Here is a 23,199-nt window from a genome sequence, read left to right on the forward strand (position 1 = left end):
GATAAACCTGGCAACAATGGGCCAACCAGTCAAAAGCAGTGTTGGGAAAACTATTGGACAAAATTAATTCTCACTTGGAGAAGTACTCACTTGGTGAGCTGGTTAAAAGGCCTGCCTTTGTTCTCTGGGGCTTCGTCCCAGCTGTGTTGTTGACTATTAAGCCACCTAGCCATCATTCCTCACACCTCCTCAGCCCCCACCGACTCCCAATGCCCCATCTCTACCAACATATGCCCCCCACCTACCCCAAATATGTTCTCAATGCCAATCCATGTCCATCCATCCATCTCAAATAGCTCCTTGTAGCCTCTATGGCAAGTCATGATTCCCATCCTTTGCCCTTACGACCCCCCCCCCATGCCAATTTACCTAATATCTATTATGGGCAGACCTCAGCAGCCATGCTGAGATTATAAAGTTCTTATTGCAGACCTTAGTACTAAAAAAAAACACTCTCATTGTTAAAGATCCATTCAATATCTTTAAATCTACTCAAGTACTTAATTCCTTATAAACGTTTTCTGCACATGGTGCCACATTTGTATTCATAGCCTTATATCAAAGACAACTAATCCCTTAACCTCCTGGAGCTGTCAATCAAACGGTGAATTCAAAGCCCCCGCTTTAATAATGACAGGTTGTAAAGGCAGTCAAGCAGTAATAATGTTATAACAATAGCTCTTAGGGTTATGTCAACAAACCACTATTAAAACTGAAAGCTCTAAGTATTTTTCAATTCAGAGACACAGGCATGCTTTTTTGCAAATTTAAAGGCAATGGGCTTCAAATAACTTTGCAGCTTGACATTTCCAAAGACCTCAACTGCCTTTTTACGAGCATATACATCTACCCAAAAAAATCTAAGCCACACACTGCGGGATAAGGCCCTTGCCCCAGTAAAAATTTGGTCTGTTTCAACTCAGCATCAATTTCAAATAGCCTTGCTGTGTTCGAACTTTCCTCATGCCTGGGTGAGAATAGGATTGGTCGAAAATAAGTTCAGGACTTCCTGATCTGGGGTCCTGGCACCTTTTTGGATTACCCATGGAGCCTCCATGACTCCACAAAAATCTAGGCCTCAACTTCTACACCTTAATCTCATGAAACTAGGATTTCTGAGGTGCTATCAAACAAAGAAACTGCCTTGTTCTGGGATCATAAGATAAACAAGGAAGGTTCATTGTTTTCCCCTTGATCACCTCCTCATGGCAATTGTCTAACACTTCGACCAACAGATGAGGATCTTCTAGTCTCTACTGATGTCATGGGGGTGGGGGGGGACTAGGCATTTGGAAACTAGAATGAGATTTTTAAAATTGAGGTATTGATGGACCAGATTTCAGTGAAAGTCAGTGTGCACGGGGCAATGGGTGAATAACACTTGATGTAGATTAGGATACAGGTAGCAGAGTTTTGGATGAGCTCAAATTTATGGAGGACAGAAGATGGGAGGCTGATGAAGACCCCTGGAATATTTGAGTCTGGACATAACAAAAGAAGAGGATTTTAGTAGCAAATGAACTGAGGCAAATGATTTTACAGAGGTAGAAGTTGGTGGTTTTGTGATAGACAGATATTGAGTTAGAAGCTGAACTCAGAGTCAAATAGGACTCCGAGGTTTGTGACGACCTTCAAAATGGAAGAAATATAGTAAGGAAAATTTGTAATTTCTTCAAAATGTCTGTGGAATCTGCAATTGTTTTTAAGAAAGAGCTTTTAGGGATTCATATCAATTGTAAAGGGATCAATTGTGATTTTCCTGAATGACAAGAAATACTGGCCCAGGGAACCTGGCGACCCTTGACCTGGAAGTAGCAACAGAAGAATATATAAGAAGCCATGTGGCCAGACAGAAAAAAGACAAATAAAGAAGTAACTGTTGTAAAGGGCAAAGGAGTGCCTCAGCACAGGGGAGAACAGAGATGGTGCATTTACAAGGAGCTTTGTGTGTGTGATATGTGCTAACAAGACTGTCGTGAACCTGAGGTTCTGCAGGAGCATGTGGTTCAGTTGACAACCATCTCCAGGGCCCTCAGATGAAATATGGCTGCCAGTGAGTGCAACTCAAGGCCCAATTAATTGAGAGGGAAAGTGAGAAGCCATGTTAGAGGACTTTCTGCACATGGTGCTATGTCTGCAGGGAGTGATGAGGGCATTGGTGGTTTTATAAGGCATATCTTTGTTGCATTGTCTATTTAAGGTGAGTTTTACCTTTGGTATCTTTTACCTAATACCTCATATCTAATTTATGTTGATTCTGAGTTGTGTTAAAATAAAACTTACAAGAAGTAAAATCTTGTTTGTAATTCCTTCATTTGGGGGTCATTCCATAAATTTAGTTATATTGATTTATGACCGAAAATATGCTGGGGAAATGGAGTTTGCAGCAGCAACCAAACACAACGTCTTCAGACTTCCCAATGTTTAAGCAGGAAAAATTATAGCTCACCTGGACATTGAACAAGCAGTTGAATGAAACAGAAACAATGGACAATCTGACATGCATGTAGTGAAAAGGTCAAGAGAGGTGGTCCTGAGGTTACAGCTGGATGTTAGAGCTTACATGTGGGATCTAACATTGTGTCTTCAAATGGTGTCACCAAGGGAAAACACCAGCTGAAAGAGAACAGAAGGAACTGTTTGGGGGTGGGAATATAACCCTTGCAGGAGATTTTCTGGTTACTATTGAAATAAGTAAGAACGGAAGCAGATAAGACGAGTTCCACTCTGCTGGACAATGAAAGGGAAGCTTTGGAAAAGTGTGGCAAGGTTAACTGTGTCAAAGGTTAGAGAAAAGTCAAGAAGGATGAGGAGGATAAATGCACCAAAGTCTCAGTCACAGAGTATCTTATTTGCGATTACGCCTCATTCACTGCTGTGGCAGATGCAGGAACCCAATTGGAGAGGCTCACAAATGGAGTTATGGAAAAGATAGACACAAATTTTGGAGATGACAACACTTTCAAGAACATTGGTGAAGAAAGGGAAGCTGGAGATGGAGCTCTAGGTTGCAAGGAAAGAGAGGTTAAGGATAGGTTTCAAACAAAACTTGTATTTGAAAAATGGGGTAGAACTTCTGCTAAGTTGTCCTAACCAGCACAGAAGGTCATGCAATTTCAAGTTCAAATTAATCCTGTGCAAATCATGTTTCTGCATCTTTTGAGCTATATTATTAAACATCGGCCCTACTGACAAAACTGTCCATACCTTCAGACTGAATTAATCACCATGACAAGTTTTTGTTAAATGCACCCATTTGCAGGACTTTTTAGAGACTCTTAAAATTAAACTTTCTCTTTTTCGGTGCAATAGGCACCCTATAAAGTCTTCTAAATATTTTTAAAAAACAAATTTACTAAGAAAGTGACCACTGTACATCAATGAAACTGGTGAATGCTCCTGGGTAGTTTTTGAAGTTTTTTTCAGTTTATTTAAAATTTCCTTTTTTCTTCCTGCACTGAATTTTTATAAGCATTTAGCTTTTCAAAGTTTTTAAATTCCACCTCTACCTTCCTGCAATACACTTTGTTTGAAGGTCTTTTTTATTTTCTTTCAATTCTTAGTACGTGAACATACAAGGATCTTTTCTGTATCTCTTGGAGGTGTAATACACCAAACTCATTAAACTGTAAAAAGAATGGAAAAAATATCAGATTACTGCAATATTAAAACAAATATTGGGAAACAAAGTAAATAAAGCAGGTCAGATTTTATCCCTTTGTCTCTTAATTTTAGAATTATGGGCGGGATTTTCCCATCGGGGTCCCCTCGCCGACACGTAAAATGACACGCGGTGACGTCGGGTGGAACTCACCGCGCCCCACTTAAATTTCCAGGTAGGCGGGGGCACAGGAAAATCAGCTGTGTGCCCACCGACCTGTCAATGGCCAATTGAAGCCACTGACAGAGTCATTTAACTAATTAATAGACCTGCCCGTCCAACCTTACGATTGGCGGGCAGGCCAGGCGCCCCAGTGGGAATTAGAAAAAAACATGAAACCTCATCCACAGGCAGGATAAGGTTTCATGTAGGTTTTTAAAATTTTTATTAAAGTTTTTTTTAAATTATGCACATGTACCAATTCATGTGACAATGTCACATGAGAGGACATGTCAGGAATTATTTTTCTTTCTATTTTTAACATTTGTGACAGAACAGCCGATCTCCCTGAGGCAGCACTTAGCCTCAGGGAGATGAGTGCAGTCTTTCATGCACATGCACAAAGAGGGCACTCTTGGGTTTAGGGATTCCCCCCTGCCTGCACAGGGAATGCATAGCGCTTCCGTGCAGACATCACGCTTGGCAGGCCTTAATTGGCCTGCCCATGTAAAATGGCCCCCGATCGGCGGCACGCTTGTGTACGCCCGCAATTCAACTTTGTCCCCAATGGGGGTGAAGTCCTGTCCTATATTAATGATGAGTTTGAAGATTGAGAACATGCAGAACTAGTACTATTTCATCAACAGAAAAAAATCATTTTTAGTTACTTTGGTCAGATTAATTTACTTAAATGATGTTTGAGAAAACATATGTTCTACAAAATCTACCAAGGTAAGGACGCAATGTTGTTCTTTTTAGTTCACACGTGACAAGGTCCTAGGTATGAAGATGGATTACCCATCCAGCTGCTATTTCTCAACTTGGCAAATTACAGCAGCAAAGGGGTCACAGAGATAAAACAGAATAAATCCAACAGATGCATGTGATGACTGAAATTTTGCAACCGATTGAGGATTTAATGCTCAGAAGCAACTTTCAATGATGTTAATTTACTCGGTGGTAAACTATGCCAACACTCCATCCCACGGTAATTTTTTAAACAATGTTCTGCAATTCTAATTCTTTCTGTTTCTATGTTAAATCTAATAGCAGGCCACTTCAGTGTTCTTTAGCTCAATGTCAGAGTGCCTTAATAATCTTTGATAAAGCACCTTTGCCTTGGAAGAAAAATGCCAATAATTATTCAAGCGTATAAATCAGGGATATCGTTACATAAAGTTCATAACAGTCATCAGTAATAACCTAATAATTAACATTTATTAGTGGATAGCCATGTCAAGAAAACAAGCGACTATAGAACTATTAGCACATCAAACTTCTCCCTACAGAAAATTGTAAAATTAAGCAATGGTTTCAAACATTAAATCCTGGAAACATTTAAATGCTTTCAAGTGCCAAGTATTCATTTGAACATACCAGCAATCTGACAAGTTTCTGTCTTTAACTTTCTTTAGTATGTGTGCTCTCAAAACACATTATACTCCACATGCAAACACTTTCCATCATGCATTCAGAAAGAAATGTTAATATGTCCCCAGCACAACAAGAACATATCGATATCAACCATTATAAGATCTACCATAAAAATAGCTTTGTTTGCAATGTTATATTTTGTTTCTTATTATCATTATATTCATGAATATTTAATTTCAGGTTTCAGTTGTTTTTTGATGCAACTCAAGCACTTTCCTCACTATTTCATTGGACTTTTTAATTTGTGTAGATTGGGCAGTTTAAATTTGCAGAATGGAGTAAAAGATATTTTGCCAGTACAAATATCAAGCTTGGAATTACACTGGGTGGTACTACTAATCAATGCACTAACACATAAATGTGACATTTTTTCTGCTTGCTAATTTAATGAAGGTCTTAACCATGTTTAAAAGAGTGGAAAAGGAATTCCTTACCAACATCTTGACCACTAGTGTCACAAAGTGAAATTTCAATCTAATTATATTTACACCTGAAGAAATACTATGGCTGACATTTAGTGTGTTTATAACCTTAAATTGCCCTTGAAATGAAAACTGACAAAGTAATGATCATTTAATATTTGTTTTTCAACACTACTTAAAAGGAAAAGCATTAACTTAATTCTTAACAATGAAATATTCATGTAATAATGCTACTGGGAGATATGGTTTGCACACATACTTGTGAAAGCAGAATGATTAATTCTTCATCTTTTAAATATCTACAATCTTGTTTTATCCAACATTCTTTTGTATTAATGTAGCAGTCAACTGTTAAAACATCGAGCATTATCCTTAAACATCTAGTTTAACAAGAAAATGCAGCAAAATTGACCATGAAGGAAGAGATTTATTGTTCACTCCCAAACTTTTCCTGTTGCATCTTCTGTTCAGGCAGGCTAAAGGGATAGTATGGTTTATTGACTGCTATCTGTTCAACACTATGGTCCTCTGCCACAAGAGGGAGTGGGGCAAGTTGAACTGTATCAATTTCCCTTTCTCCTGAGATGGCACAATTTTGTTCCACTTGATGCTCCATCTAGAGGTGCAACCATGAAGACATATAACTTACCCACTAAAGGCAAGTAAGCTTGACTGACAAGCAGCCTTGAGAAGAGGACTCACAACATTCTGGTCAGGTCAAGTGTTGCACCAGCTGAGCTACCTGGTCACCTGCCAAACCTGACTAAGACAAATAATATTTTGCAGCAATCCCATCTATTATTCACTTTCAGCTCCTGGAATAGATTTCTTCATTTTTTTAAGGCATGAATTATGCTTATTTCACTGTGGAGGAATAATTTTAATTGCCCATAACAATTACATTGGTAATTTATGTAACATATGTGAAATAAAATAATATTAAATAATTTGCTGAACCAAAAAATTGCCTATTTTACGGCATACAACTGATGGATCTGTTTATCTTTACTCATGTGATATGATTTTTTTTCATTCCCAGCATTTGCTGATTTTGCATTCTGTACAAAATTAAATGCTATGAAGATCACAAAACAGTAAAATGAAACAGGCACGTCAGTGAAAGAAAAACATATAATAAATAAGATAAGCAAGCATCCTTTCCCCTTTTCTATTTAACTTCTGTCCACCTAAATTAATTATTCTCAAGGAACAGTACTACTATTTCTGCATTCCTCACTCCTTAATCCTGACTTGCTCTTTAATTACAAGGTAAAGTATACTTAATCATCCATATTCAGACTAAAAGCAATTTCACATCCACAGTATGTGGTTTTATGACAGCTTAAATCAATCACCAGCTCACTGTTTTATTATCATCTTGGCTTGTTTCTATCTTGTATCTCACAGGGGGCTCCCTGCCAAAATGTAATGGAGCCAATGGGGAAAATAGATCAGAAAAGCTAGTCCTGCAGAAGGCAGCACCAGCACTAATTGTGTGGAAAATCCCAAGCAAATAAAAAAAACAATTAAATCTTTACCTATTCTTCTGAACCTGCTATTCATATTCTACAGAACTTGCTATTCATATTCTACAATTTGAAGCTCCACAAATACAATGAAACACCTTGCACAATTATGCCCCCCATACAATCATGTGGAAAGATCGATACATGATAGGGAAGAAAAGATAATTTTTCATCTGTTTTTTTCATAATATAGATATTAATATCCAGTGACAGACCATAAGACAAAACAGACATCCATGTGTATGATTCAGTGAAGTAGTGGAGAGGTTTACATATACATGCTAATTTCTTTATAGAAGGGTTGGTCAGCAATACTGTCCTTGTGGTCTCATGGTTAGTGTCATAGCTCAATTGCTTGTTGGAGAATTTATCCAAAAAAGTTAAGTTACAAAGAATAAAGCCCCTGCCATCAACCCATTGAGCATTTTTTGTATTGACTTGAGGAATTTCTCAATTCAAGCAGCTATTAGGATTAAAGGGCACATTTCATTCAAGAAATTACCTTTCATTTTCCTGCAGAATCTCATTTCCCTTCATCCAAGAGAAGGTTGCTCTTGGCGAAGCTTTTGGTTTACATTCAATGATGACCTCACTACCTATGCGAACAGGCATTGATTTCTTCAAGGGGCTCATTGAAAAATCAGGAGCTGATGCTAGTAAAAAAAAGGAAAAACAATTATTAGCAGAAAAAAAAATGCCACTGAAATTCAAAATTCAAGTGTTTAGCTTAAACTTACCATGACTGATTCGTCTGGATAAGCACAAATGCTTTATCAAAAGACTAGTTTTTTTGGCAATTCAGTTTAACATAACTGTTCCAAATAAAATTATACTGATTCTTTAGAAAATGTGTTCATGAAGTTATAAATAGAGGAAACTCCAGGGTACAGAGTGCAAGACAATAACATTTTGAATTTTGAAGCCCTCAAAGAACATTCCACCCTTGAGATCATGAAATATTTAAAGTAAAAAAAAACACAATGACATGTTTTAAGATTGTACACAACAATCTACATTTTCTTAGGTGATCACATAAAATCATAAGTCCAGATATTGCTGGAGAGGCACATCATGTGGCAAGGGCCATGAATACTGAAAAGAGAACAGAAAGGGAAGGTTAAAAAAAATTAAAACTCTTAGCCCAATTTACTACCTTCTGTTTCAGTTTCATTGTTCTCTTCTTGGGTCTCCAAGGTTGAGCGTAATGTCAGGCCCTTAAATCTTGTCATTAATAGGGTCCACATGACATGAATTAATATCCCTAAAGGGCTGTGCTAAGATTCATTTGTGCTAATGGCACAAAGCCAACAAGTTCCTAATACATAAAGGGGAGATCCATGGCGAAATGCTAAGTTTTTTGGTTTTAGCGAGGCTAACAGTGGATCGGCGCAAAGCATTTTGTGCTGACTCAAAACTTGTGTATTTCTTCTTTGTCACAAATTAATTTCAATGCAGTAATCATGGTGATTATCATGAAATTCACATTATTTTTCCAGCAATTCCATGGCTATAGCAGCAGCACAGAAATTCTGTGCTCTAACTGGGCATATTGGTGAAACATTATTGAAAACTACTGCCACCAAAAATATTCAGGTAATATTGCTGGAACTTTACAACCTATTGCTTGTTATGCTTTAGAAACACATCTTATAGGAGATTGTAATGAAAAATGGATGGAGCAATGACTGGAGAACACACCAAAGTTCTTAAAATGAAGTTTAAAGATTGAATCACTTTCCACTCATTTCAACCAACTGATAGCCTTTTCTGGAGCCCTTCTTCCTCTCCATATGGACATTTTTGGTTTAGCTCTCCTTTAACAGACTTTTCACATTCCTTTTTGCATCCTCTCTTCCAGTTCTCCCTCCTTCATATTTCCAACTGCTCCATTTTCCCATCTTCCTCCACCTCCCTGTCCTCTTACAGTTCCTTATTTCCTCTGACCTTCTGCATCACTTATTGAATATATCCTTCTCTTATTCTACCCTTCTTTGCCCATGCCCACTTCCCCTCTTCCCCTGGTTGGATGGTAAACTTGCAGTGCAACTGGTCCCTGGGACTGATCTCTGAAATTGAACGATGAACTCTCAACACCAAAATAATAATAATGTACAAGTGTGGATAAATAATTGCTCTGAATACAGTAACACTCAGTGTTGCCTTTCTTGATACATGCACACAGTGTTGAGAAGTATTCAGCCTCTTTTAGAACCTTAAGAGTAAGAGCTCTGACTACAGGTTGCACCAAGATCATTCATCACACAATGCAGTTTGTGATTTTGCTTGTCTGATCAATAAGATTTTCATATTGAGGCATCACTTCCTTTGTCTCCTCTGTTCTTGCTTTCCAGTAATGTGCTATGTTACAATCCCCGTGGGGAAACCGTAAAACAAAATAACCAAATTTGCTGAATTACCCCCCAAATGAAGAAATTAATAACAAGGTTCCGCTTTTTGTAGCTCTTCATTTAAGATAATCAGAACCAACCCAAATTCACATGAATTAACAGGAAAATAATACTTCAAATAAAAAGATAAGCTTCACTTTGGATAACCAATACAACAAGGATGGGTAGAATTTCCCATTCTCCCAGCAGTGGGGTTAATGGCAGGCTGGGGCACTATGTAGCAGGAACACAAAAATTGGTTTCCTGTCTGTGTAAATGATGGCGGGATCTTCTGCACTCAGCCGTCATGACAGGTCACAATTCTCGCAAAGGCAGGCGTGAAACCTATTTGCATTCGGTAATGGGATACAGATGAAGGCCTGACCAGAGTCACCCCGACGCCCAATCATCCATGCGCCAGCAAGAAACCACACCAGTCCAGAACGCATCTGGATCAATGTGGTGTGTAAAAGTCAGCACTTACTTTAAGAAGGCTTGGGGCAGCTTGCGGACATGAGGATAAGGTGGAAATCTCCAGCAATCAGGCCCTGGAACACCACATGCAGCACTGGGTGGGTGCAGTATTAACCACGTGGATCTTCGCTGTGCAGCAGCATCCAGAGGGTGGTTGTTCTCAGCAGCAACCAGCAGCTTCTCCCAGGGTTTGGATCTTCAACCAGCAGCTTCTACAAGAGTCAGATTTTTAACCAGCTGCTTCTCCAGGTGTTTGGATCTTCGACCAGCAACCTTGCTCAGAGTTCAGATCTTCCCAGCAGAACTTCACCCAGGGTCCAGATCATCAAGCTGCAGGTGGAAGGCTGCAGGAGGTACTGCTGGGTGGCAAGGATTTGTTGGGGGTGTTGGGGGGAAGATGAGGATGAGAGGACTGAAGAGGTGGGGTGGTGTGCAGGCCTGGAGGGGGCAGGGAGGTTGTGGGTGCTAGGAGAAAGAGAGAGATTCAGCAGCAGTCATGCAATGGAAGAGTTGGTATGGAGGGGGAGGGTGGGAAGGTCCATGTTGAGTTCCAGGCAGGGGGGGTTGCTTGTGCAGGTGTGAAGTGGGTGTGGGAGTTTGTGCAAAGGTGCGGATGGGTATGGGGTGGTACCAAGGGGAAAGGGGTTCAGAGGGAGGGATCAGTGGAGCCAATGGAGGAATCCGAACCCTCATTGTGCCTTCACACAACATCATCGCACCCTCACCCTCCCACCCTACCAGTTCCCACTGCCCCCTTTAACCCTCACTACCCCCGCCTAAAACCAGTTCTCTCAGTTTGCCACCCATGAATCCTCCACCTTGTGGTGGAGATCTTGAGATGCAGCTCGAGGGTTGGGTCATCAGGGGTGGGCATGGATGCAGGTCATCTCAACTGGCCAACCAAAGGGGATCCCCAGCATGTAGTATTTTCAATGCTAGGGCCCTGAGACAGATGATAGTGTGAAAGGCAAAGGCTCAATCTGCATGGGAGGCTTCTTGCACATGGCTCACAAGGGCCCTGGCAAAGAACTTTGCCTCCCTGCAGGTGCCTGATTCTGGCAGACATGGGGTGGCCTTTAGAAGATGACAGGTTGGGGGGATGGGTGTGCACAAAGGCATAATGACTATTGCAAATAAACCTGAAGTGGGGTAATCAAAATAATTCAATATTAATATTGATATTAAGATGTGCGTTAACAGCTTTAAAAGTAGACAAACATAGTTATGAGTATTAACAGCTTTACACTTGGTTATGTGAGCTCTTTCTAAGCTTGATGGGAAATATAGACAACACATGGGGGCTGCATCTTCCCATAGGCGAGCGGGGAAGTGTGTCCTGGTGTCACCCCGCGTCATTTAGATTTTCAGTTTGGCGGCCACTCGAAGCCTTTAAAAAAGTAATTAAGCTAATTAAAGGACCTGCCTGTCCAATCTTAAGGTTGGTGGGCAGGCGAGGAGGCCAGCCGGCCTTTAGAAAAAACATGAAACCTCATCCACGGGCAGGTTGAGGTTTCATGAGGGCTTTAAAATGTTTATGAAATGTTGAAATAAAAGAAATTGATATGTCCCAGCTCATGTGACAGTGTCACATGAGGGGACATGTCAGGAATTTCTTTTCCACACTTCTACAATTTTTTTAAACTTCCAACGATCTCCTTGAGGCAGCACTTTGTCTCAGGGAAAGCTGTGCGCTCTTTCATGCGCACTCCCGGCTCAGGGAATACCCCCCGCCCACACAGGGAGTGCACAGCGCTTCCAAGCGGACGTCACTTTGGGTGGGCCTTAATTGGCCCGACTACGTAAAATGGCGGACCGATCGGGAATCTTCCCGCCCACGCCCGCTCCTGCACATCCCCCCCCCCAACAATAGGCGGAAAATGTGGCCCATAGGCTTGATGTACAGTGGGAACTCAACTGACAATCACAAGGCATAAAACTTAATGACCTTCACAGGATGGGTAAGCAAACGTTAGAGTGATAAGAGTACAGACTGGGAGGCGTTAGAACTGAAGCATTTCCTAGTCTCCTAGTGAGACAACAGAGACATCGGCTGCCTGAACAATTCTGCTCATTTGGTATGTAACCAGAGGCTGTACTAGGCAGTACAGTGAAATGTGACAACTAAACAATATAAATATGCTACGCAGTCTTTGTATCAGAGAGACACATTGTAGAACCAGGCTGTGCCTTCCCAGCATATGTTTGAATAAAACCTTTGCTTATTGGAAACTCAGAGACTTGAGTGGTCTCATCTTTGTAGCACAACAAGCCAGATCAGACATGATTAAAGTACAAGTGCACTATATTTACAAAAGTTTGATATGTGTAAAAAATCATAGTGCATCTCTGCAAGCACCGGTGAATTCAGAACTTCTTAACTTTTCTTTCCCTACCACTTGTTCCAGGTGCTCTGCCAATATCTGTGGCAGGGGCGGAGGCAGCCTGCCGATCCATTGGCCCTGTTGCCTTGGATGACTTTGGCGGCTATCCTCTGGAGACCCGGGGCCTGGAGGATCCCGGCTTTCTTTGGATACCCTGCTGCGGGGCAGCGGCTCTCTCTGCGGTCACAGAGGATGAGGCAGAAGGGATCACAGGCAAAGAGAATTCAGAAGGGTCAGACACCCTCAGAGATACCTGAGTGGAGGTCCCAGATGCATCCATATGCCGATCCTCCTCCCTTTAAGTGTCCGAGAGCCCGTGCCTGACTCCTTAAGGGAAGGGGCACCTGGAAGGAGGTCAAGATGTCCCGTGCCCCCTTCGTGTAGCCACTGCAGATGCTCTCCCATGCTACAGCAGTGGAATGCAGGTCTGTCCGTATCTACAGCAGAATCTGCTGGACCAGGTTCTCCATGCAGTCTGCCACCCTTCCCATGGAGACCTCCATGTGTGCACAGGTTGGCACCACTTCATCAGCCAGTAGGCGGACGAGCTCCTCCATTTCACGTGTCACTCTGTTGAGGGCCTTCATATCTTTGCTTCATGTTTCCCTGCCTCTTGCTGCTTCTCCAGCATCTCTTGGAAAGCCAATTCCAGAGGCCTATCATTAGATTCAAAGCTCGCAGATACCTGCTTCCCAGCACTCCTCGAAGTGCCGGTGAGCTTGGCTCCTCCTGTTGTGGACACGTGTCCATGCAGTGACCACCAGGATGTGAATGAGAACTAATATCCACTGAGGTGTGTGTCTCTGGGCTGGTGGGGGGTGCAGGTGTCTGCTGCGATGCCTCTATCTTTGGTCATCAGTGATGTCTTCGCTCCTTTCTGGGCTTGTGTTCGAGCTGGACTGGCTTTTCTGAATCTCCGGTCTTGCCCCCTTCCTGGTGGCACCTGTAAGTGAGAGAGGAGAAATCGAGTGACTGCATGAGCTGCCTCCAGCATGGAGGCACACATGCCCCTGAGGTTTCTCTGACATGCATGGATCCTTACTGGAGAGAGGCCACAAGCCAATCTCTCCATCTCCATTGGATCTGTCCCACTTCACCCCTGCTAGCTGGGCTGCCCGCCCTTCGAAGTCAGTGAGTTCTTTCAACTGTGGCTGACCCCCTCATGTCTTCTTCCTCTATCTACAATCATGGCTTAACTTCTCCTGCACAGAGAAAGATGGGGTTGAGAGCAATTGTATTTAGCATTTAATTGTATCTAGCAATTTTATGTATCTTTCTCATGCCTACAGTCTTCCAAATAACCCACTGGGTTACGTGCCATGTGACTGATGTACTGCAGGTTGTCCACAAGGATTCTGGGCCAATGCCCTCCAGAGCGGTGAGCCCATGCAGATATAAGGATAAGGCTCAGAGAGGCATCTCATTAGTGGTGCTTGCTGGTACCCTCAACGTCTGAGCCTTTCCCTCCCCCCACCCCCCCCTCCAGACAACATGTGAGCACTCTGTGTGGAATGAGGGAGCCACATTGGACTCTATACCTGCAGTGTGGATGGACTGCAATGGGGTTATGATGATGTCACTGAGGCCCTTGGCCCCTGTAACATTCATTGAGGTGAATGTGAGCAGCTGAGGGTTCAATTATGCTGGCGGCGTGGATGAGGTCATTATCCTCTTGCGGCATTGGAGGGCAGTTGTCTGCTGGAGGCCTTGGGCACTGACTACCCTGGACACTTGCTCCCATGCAGGGTTCCTCTCCTTGCTTGGCCTCCTCCTCTAATCTGCTGGAAAGAAGACGTTCCCTCCTGGCCTCCAATTGGTCAAGGAGGACGCCCAGGGCGGCATCGCTGAACTTGGGCGCTGGAGCTGAGTATCCTCTTCTGGCAATCTCCTGAATCAGCATGGTGTGTAAGTTAATTTCCAGGCACCTTTTAAATATGGTGCCCAGATATGACGGCAGGGCATGTGCCATTCAGTCCGCCATAAACTTTGGGAAATCCCCTATTGCATAATCAATGAGGCCGGGGTTGAATGAATTTCTGGCGGCCTCCACGGTGAGAAACACTTCCCGTCCCCACCCCCTCCATGGGACTTAGCCCCCTGGAAGGGAAAATTCCACCTGATAGGTCTTGTGCACCCGCAAGCCTTCTCATCACCTCTCACATAAACACTCTTAAAAATTATTTTCAAACATTCTATACAAACAATACATTACAGATTCAATAGGCACAAGAGATTACAAATTTTCTTTACTGTACTGATTCCAGGTCAAAGATTATCACAACTACACAAGAATTTTTTTGGTACTGAGGTGTTTTTCATGTGTCAAGCATCTGGGCCACATTAATTTGCTCCACTGACTATTGCTTTGTGTATTCTGAGGGAATCTATAATTTTAGGTTGGGTCTGTGTGTTTTCAGTGCTGAAGCCGAGGACTACCACTCCCAGCATGCTCTAAGTTCTAAACCCAGGGAAGAGTGCAACAGGGGTACGGGCTACGCATGCTCAATTCTAAGTTTGCTTTGACAGGACCTGGTGAGATGGCACAAAAAGAATGACCAGGTGTCCAGAATTTTGGCATCAAAATGTGCCCATGTGATGATATTAGTGCAGGCTGGAGAAGCAGCAGGAGCACAGCTGGCTTAGTCCTGGAGCACTTCCAGGGGCAGTGAGAGTACAAGGCTGATGGGCAGTAATTGCTCGGTGAAGCCAAGAGCTGGGACTCAGAGAAGCCCTGGAGTAGTGGCTGTCTTTAGCTCAGTGCAGCCAGGAAGCAGTGTCAGCACAGTGAAGCTGAAAAGGTGTCTATTCAGTGCCTGCAGGGAGTAGTAGTTGCCTGCTCTGTGAAGCTGGGAATTATGGTAAAGAAAAGCTCATGAGCAGTGGTATTCTGATCAGTGCAGCTAAAGAACTGGAATGATGCCGGTGATTTGATATGGGGGTGCAACCTTATAAATCCGGTGGGACACAGTCTCGGATCAAGAGACTGAATGGTTGGGCAGTGAGCAGCAGTTGTTGCTGCAGTCTGAGTTACAGCTGCTGTCGAGGGGAAATCAGGAGCTGAAATCCCTCATGAGGAAGACAGAATTTGGAGGAATTTTGTGACTCACAGTGATCACTGACATCTGGGTGAGTTGCTGGGAATCTGTCTTGGTTTGGTCTGTTATTCAATGTGATGTTGCTGTGTTTGGCCACCATTTGCCTGTTAATTCATGTTTATCTCATGTTAATTCTAGATGATACTGCATAAGATAGATATTATTTACTGTTTTCTTTGTTGATTCTTGGATAGTAAATTTTCTTCTGTTTGTTTAAAACCATGGAATTTGGTGGCTTTGGTCTCTTAGTAGGTAACTGGATTTCAAATTTCATGTACTTTACAAATGAAGTTACTAGCCCCTAACCAAACCAGGACAGTATTCATAAATAAGGAATATTAATGCTCTGAGTCTTGGATGGCTACACAAGACTTTGTCATGATTAATAGGAAGGTTTAAAGTAATGTTAAACCATCTTCAAGCACTGCGTACAGCGGAATGCAGGAGCTTGGACCATAGCGTAAGCGCTGTTTAGTAAAGATATCACATAGCATTTCCAGTATAGTCTTCATTAAGATGCTGCTGTACTGTGTGAAAACAATGCTTTTGGACCATGCAATCCTACAAAACAGGGTGTCCATCACAAAAGTGCTTAAGCCATGTTTCTCCGTGGCCTTTATATAACATAAATCTATTTTTAAAAATTTTCTACAGCAACTGCCTGTCATTTCAGTTTTATTTCTTTAATAAAGTCAATAGAACACTTCAGTTTTTTTTGGAACCCAGTTTCTATGTTCTTTACGCTTAACACAAGCTTTCTTCTGCTTGGAATCAGATACATACACTAGATAGGGTGCAACTATTTGGTGGAAAAACATTTGTGAATTTGCTGCCACTGAATTGTAAGCTACACATCAAAATGTAGAGCAACTGACAGCCTTTAAGACCATAAGGTTGATTTTCAATTTCCATGTTGGGTGAGCTGATCCAGTAGGAAATGTTGGGTGGGAGGGCAGGATGATGGTTGTGGGGTGGGGTGGGGGGGCGGCGGTGGGCAGGGGAGCGGGTGCAGAGGGAGATGGTATATCTGGAGAGGGGAATGAGTGATGGACAGTGGGATGTGTGATTTTTTTTGTAGGGCCAGGAGAATATTCCTATTCCTCTTGGCTCCACAAAAAAATTATGCCCAAAAAGTTCTGGATCATTTCTGGAGCGTCTATTCAAGGATTGGGCCTCTCACTGCCTGGTACAACTGCTAGGAGGGTATGGAGTTCACACCCTGTGCATTCTTACCTGAAAATTATCCAAGTGTTACCGACAGGAAGGGGAGTTAATTTAAACAGCATTAATTTCTCCTCTCACTGTCCATAAACAGAAAAGTGTTTTGATTTGTTTCCCTCTTGAAAGCAGCGAAGTATTTCCCCAACAGCTCAGTTTTTGTGCAATCCAAGCTTCTATTAATAACCTCACATCAAACTCAAGATGAACTCAAAGTGTTAGTTTATTTGCACACAGTCAAAATGCAAAAAGGAGACTTCACACATGGCCTCTACACTCAGGCAGTAAAGAGAGGCATAAAGAAAAGGTTTACGGTACAAGGACCACAGATAAAAGAAATATTGGTTTACGTGGGCTCCAGAGGCCAGAATCAAAGTTCTGTGAGGCATTCCTTTACGGAGGTCAGCGGGCTAAAAACTGATGTTACAGAATTCACTTTTCCGGTCGTTTGACTTCACAAGCAGAGATGGGTATGCAGAGATGAATCAGTCTTGCAGGCGATGGCACAGAACATCCAACAGAAGTTGTGCAGATGGAGCCAGGTGTTCAACCTAGGCAGAGCTCCTTCCTGTCTAGCTGCTATTCAGATCTTAAATAGCAGACTGAGCTATTCAGCCCAGCAAGGCAATATTACTCATTCAACAAGCCAGAGGCTGATGTCACATGACCCCCATCTCTCTACCAGATCTTCAACAAAGGATGTGTATCTATCATCTGGAATGCAGCTGGGTCTCAAAGACCTTTAAACGTCCCAACCATTATGGGTTGAAAGGAAAGCTAAAGGGGCCTTCTGTTTTCACAGACCCTTTGTCTCCTGCTGGCAAGCCTAGGTTTTCAAATGCAAATGGCCTTTGTATAGCCTTCTTTGAAGTTGGGCTGTGCAATCCCCAGGTGATCATTAGAATCCTCAGAGATGATGAGGATGCAAAATGGCTTCTTTTGTTCTGGGATCAGACAGACATAGGTTCAGCCATCTTAAAGATCTTGTTCAGCCAAGGTCCAGTTTTAAAATTTAGAAATAGCAATGAGTATAAATAGAGACATTTTAGAACAACGTACAGTGATCCTACAGCTAGCGTAGCATGTTTAAGCAGCTTTGCAGCCTTTCGTGTAGACTTGTTTTGTGCCTATTTGCCTGAAATTTGCATTAGGCAGGGTATACAAGGAGCTGAAGAAGTACTCTCCATCTAACCCAATTTTCCACTGCCAGTTGTTGTTTTTCAGGTAAGAAATGGATGGGCAGCATTTGAAGGTCCCTTATATGTCTGAAATACCAAATGGAATGTTTTAATAATATTGCTGGATGTTTATTAATTAAAATAGGGCTTGGATGTTTCCAGAGTCATTTGTTAACATTGACACTCAGAAGAAAGTAATCTGGCATTGATATAGATAGCTTGTTTCCAACATAGGAATAAATGTTGATGACAAGTTTTCAAAACTGTTTTAAAAATGTCGATCATTGTTATGCTGCACACAATCTAATTAAATCCAGCTGTATTTCAGTTTCTGTATATTTGCATGATACCTTCTGAAACATAGCAAAAATGTAATCATGCATTTAATGCCACATGATTTACATCCTCCTTGCCAAGGAAAACTGGATGTTAAGACATATAAACAAAGGACTCTCAGAAGAAGGCTATATCTGATGAAGAGTAAAGGCATTACTTATCTTGGTTAAGTGGTACATGAAGAAGTGATTCCTAACTTCTCTCCTGAGCCTGATTTTAAGGTGATGTCTCTTTGTTGGAGATTTCTCAGCAGTGGAAAATGAATCTATCCACTCTCTTAATTCCTTTCCAAGTCATAAAAATCCCAATCAAATCATTACTTAACCTTCTATATTCAAAGGAATATGTGGCTAGTTTACATAATCTTTCCTCATATTCTAACCCTAGAGTGCTGGTAACATTTCAGTGAATCTGCCCTGTCCCCCTTCTAAGGCCAATATATCCTGAGGTGCGGTGCCCAGAATTGTACACAGTACTTAAGATGTGGTCCAATCAGGGTTCCATTCAGTTCTAACAAAACTTTCTTCTCTTAAAAATCAGCCTATGAATTTTAAAGGCTAACATGTCATGAGCTTTTTTGATCGTTTTAGGTACCTGAATACTATATTTTAGCGATCAATGTAAGTAGATTATTAAATCTCTTTAGACTGCCATTGTTCTCAGTTTGTCTCCATTTCAATAATATTTAAATCTATCCTCGTTTGCTAAGGATGGATAACCGCACATTTATCTATCTTGAAATCCAACTGCCATAGTTTCGCTCAATCATTGAACTTATGAAGGTTTCCTTCTAATTTTATGCTCCCACCTTTACGACTTACCAGGCTCTCAAGGTTTCTCATTGGAAAACTTGGATATATGGATTTTTATTGTGTTATCTTAGTCATTAATAAATATAGAGAATAGCTGAGATCCAAACACAAATTGCTGTGGAACACCACTGATCACTTCCTTCCAAATCAAGTACATAGCTATCATCCCGACTCTCTACCTTCCACTGCCTAACCAATCCCCTAACAAGGTAAATACTTTGTCTTCCATTCCATAAGATTTAACCTTAACTAACAGTCTCGAATGTGGAATCTCATCAAAAGCCTTCCCTGTAAGTTGAAATACATTGGGCGGAATTTTCCGTGCCTGCTTGCCGCAGGCATAATAGGTGGTGTGTGCAGACATATTGGCGCAATTGGTTTCACGACGGCGGGGAGGCAGGTCATGATCTTCAGCTCAACCCGTCAACGGCGGGCCATTTTTCCCACCAATGGTTATCGGGGAGCTAATTATAATACATCAGGATATCATTAAAAGGCCATCCTGCCAAGATCTTGGACCCCCGCCAGATCGTCTGTCCACATCGGCTGGAAAGCCAGTCAACATGCTTCACAATGGCACACAGGTGACATGCACTTGGTGGCCTTCACTTTGGGGGAATTGGAGGTGAGTGAACAGCATTGTTTTCCGCAGCTCACCAGGGTTGCCTGTTGCTTTGCAGGCTTCAGGAATGCCAGGGGGCCTGGGTGAAGTGTTGCCCTGCCTCGGAGGCGACGGTTTTTTTTGGGAGTGGGGAGGGGGGGGCAACTGCTGCCCTGCCATGGAGGTGACTGTACTCATTGTGGGGGTGTCTGGGGGCAACTGCTGCCCAGCCTCGGAGACAATTATTGCTGCTGTTGGGGGAACAGGGGCAACTGTTGCCCTGGCATTGGATCCCGCGCACAATAAATTGAGGTGGGGGACAGGGTAGGTGAGGGAAGTGACCACGAAGTCGGGACACGTGTGTAAACTGACCATTCCTTTGCAGCTAAGACAGTTCAGGTGCAGCCACAGCAATATGATTGGGGCAGGGCTCCTAGACTGCCTACCCATACAAGCAACATGGAGGCACCAAAGACCTTACACCGCCCCCCCACCCTTCCCCCCGTCCCTCTACCCACCATCGCACCCCTGTACCACCCGGCACAGACTGCGAGTCTGCAACCACTTCACTGGACGGCAGAGCAGTTGGACTGTACACGTTGTACAATCTTCTAAACAACGTTGGCCATGTAGCAGTCACCACTGGATACGCTCCCAACCCCATGCAATCTCAGCAACTCGGTTGGGAGCTGTCTCCTGCACGGTGCATGCTGACAGGGCAGCCATGTAGCGCACTCATCTGCGGCCATTCGTGGCTTGACCAGCACTCACAGGGAAGCGTTAAGGGGCCATCACAGAGAGCGAGGAAAGGTGCTAAGTTCACTCATGCTAGCCACGTCTCTCTCTATTTCATGCCACAGGAGGACCTCATCAAGAGCATGGAGCCTGGTGACCTAGCTGTGTGCCTGATGACCTTCAGAGAGTGAAGAAGATGCAGGAGAGAGGAACTGAGGTGCCTGACCGTGCAAAGGCAGCAGCAGCAACCTCAAGAAGAAGGGGCTGCTGGGGCACCCGTACACAATGCCCAGGAGTGACGGCGAGCCGTGGCTGGTCGGCGCCTAGCGACACCCAGGGTCTACAGACACTGCCTGTCATTCCTGCAGATGACTGAGAACCAGTGTAGCTGACAACTGCATGTGTTTAGGGACCTGGTGGCTCAAATCTGCCATTTACTGCAGGTCTTGGTACCAAGGGGAAATGGGAGCATCCACTGCCAGTGACTGTTCAATTTCTATGCCAGTAGCCCCTTTCAGGGCTCCACAGGTGACCTCTGTGGGATTTCACAATCCGCCACCCACAAATGCATCCACGGATGCCATCTTCTCCATGACACACAAACTTGTGCATTTAGCCTGGGACCGGGACAGCCAGGACATAAGGGCCACTGGATTTGCCCTGATCACGGGATTCCTATAGGTACACAGTGTGATCGGCTGCACCTATGTGGCACTCAGGTCTCCATCGCTACACACAGTGGATTTCATCAACCACAAGGGATTCCACTCACTGAATGTGAAATGTGGAAGCTGGTATGGGACCACCAAAACACATCCAGCAAGTGTGCGCATGATTTCCAGGGACTGTGCATGACGCCTATATCCTCAGTCAGTCACAGATCCCTGGACTTTTCCAGGGTCCAAAGAAGCTGCAGGGATGGCTCCTGGAGGACTAGGGCTACCCATAGAGGCCTTGGCTGATGACACCTGTGTGGAGGCCTCAGACTGCAGCAGGGTGACGCTATAATGAGACTCATGCAGCAGATCGCAACTTAGTGGAGCAGACCATCAGGATGCTGAAGATGAGATTCTGGTGCCGGGACTGGTCTGACGGAGCCCTACAATACAGTCCGCAGAGGGTGTCACGCATCATCGTCGCCTGCAGTGCCTTTTACAACCTGGTGCTCCAACAGGGAGGCGAGTTGGTTGAGGAGGAGATGAAGCAGCTGCACGTCTCCTCCGATGATGAGAACGCCGACGGGGATGAGGGTGGGGAGCTCCTAGGAGGCAACGATGATGGGGATGAGGCCCTCAGACTGGCTAGATGAGGCAGGTGCGCTTAGGAGGCTCTCATAGCTGCCAGATTTATGGAGGATGATGACGACATGCAGTGAGGTGACCCCATAGATCCTTACAGCGCAGTTGTGAACGTTTGACTCCAGTCTGGCTTATGGCAGTATGAATACCCTCTGTGAGAATGCTCCTGTCATGGAGACACAGTGGAGTCCCTAATAGTCACTCGATTGCAGGAGGATGATGATGACATGCAGTTGACTCATGTCTGGCTGAAGGGCAGCTCGCTTGCACTCTGTGATCTAGGTCATATCATAAAGATGCAGCCAAGAAACTTTAGAAGCATCTGATGCTTTTTCTGCCTTCAGCACCTGAGTCCTTCAGGAGCTGGTGCACAGCATCACTGGTCACAGATGCTGGTGTGATGGGGGCCACCATCACCTTAAATCTTCTGAGAGCTCACAGAGAGTATGAGAGAACTCTGTGGTGCCTGCCCACTACATTCTGGCAGCAATGACAAGCACTGCTGGGGTGCAGGCATCAGTAATGTTTCCAAACCATCGCTTTGGTCTGAAGGCTGCGCAGAACACAGGGAAGAGGCCCTGGACTGAGACACCTGCCTTTATCTTGTGCAGAAAGGTTTCACATCTGAATGACAAGAACACTGCTCATCAGAACAAGGAGCCATAGGCAGGGAGACATTCTTGAGAGTTTATCGACAATAGTGAACAATATGTACAAATGATTAACATCCGTGCACAGGCTATGCAACTAATTCTCCTTAACTTTCCTAACCCTGCCTCTATGTCTTGGTGGTCCCCAGACATCCACAATAGAGGTGGAAGCAGCCTGCTGACTACAATGCCCTTCTGTGATAACTTTGGCAGGCATCCAATGGAGGGCTGAGACTTAGAGGACCTGGACTGCCAGATTTGTGGAGGATGATGATGACCTGCAGTGAGGTGACCCCATAGATCCTCACAGCGCAGTTGTGAACATTTGACTCCAGTCTGGCTTATGGCAGTGCGAAAACCCTCTGTGAGAATCCTCCTGTCATGGAGACGCAGTGGAGTCCCTAATGGTCACTCGATTGCAGGAGGATGATGATGACATGCCTCCTCGGCCTGTGAAGCTGGAGTGGCTGAGGTCACAGGAAGAGGGGATTTGGATGGGCTGGACACACCCTAAGTCACCCAGGTGGATAGGCCTGAAGCATGCACCAGTGGATCCTTCTCCCTATGGGTGCCCACGGGCCCATGACTCACTCCTTGAGGGGAAGGAGTAGCTGGAGTGAGACCAGGCTGCCCCCCACCCCTCTTGCATACACACTGTTGTAGGCTAACTATGGTGTCAGTGATGGAGTTGAACCCAAGCAGCAATGCAGGAGCGACGTCCTGGACCAAGGCCTCCATGGTGACCACCACTCTACCAGTGTTGACCTCGGTGCTTTGGCATGCCGACACTACCACCCGAGCCTGAAGGTGGGCAGACTCCTCCATCGTGGCT

The 23,199-nt window shown here is 43.8% G+C and overlaps 1 protein-coding gene across 2 annotated transcripts in view; it reads right to left on the minus strand.

The window, feature by feature from the left end:
* Positions 1-23,199, minus strand: part of LOC121280339 (contactin-4-like) — a 1,234,817-nt gene that overhangs the window by 692,762 nt on the left and 518,856 nt on the right. For both annotated transcript variants that reach the window (XM_041192228.1, XM_041192226.1), the window contains exon 9: positions 7,705-7,855. In XM_041192228.1, coding sequence (XP_041048162.1) covers positions 7,705-7,855 — 151 coding nt within the window. The remainder of the gene's footprint in view (positions 1-7,704; positions 7,856-23,199) is intronic.

This window comes from Carcharodon carcharias, chromosome 7 (genome assembly GCF_017639515.1).
Source record: "Carcharodon carcharias isolate sCarCar2 chromosome 7, sCarCar2.pri, whole genome shotgun sequence".
NCBI classification, from domain to species: domain Eukaryota; kingdom Metazoa; phylum Chordata; class Chondrichthyes; order Lamniformes; family Lamnidae; genus Carcharodon; species Carcharodon carcharias.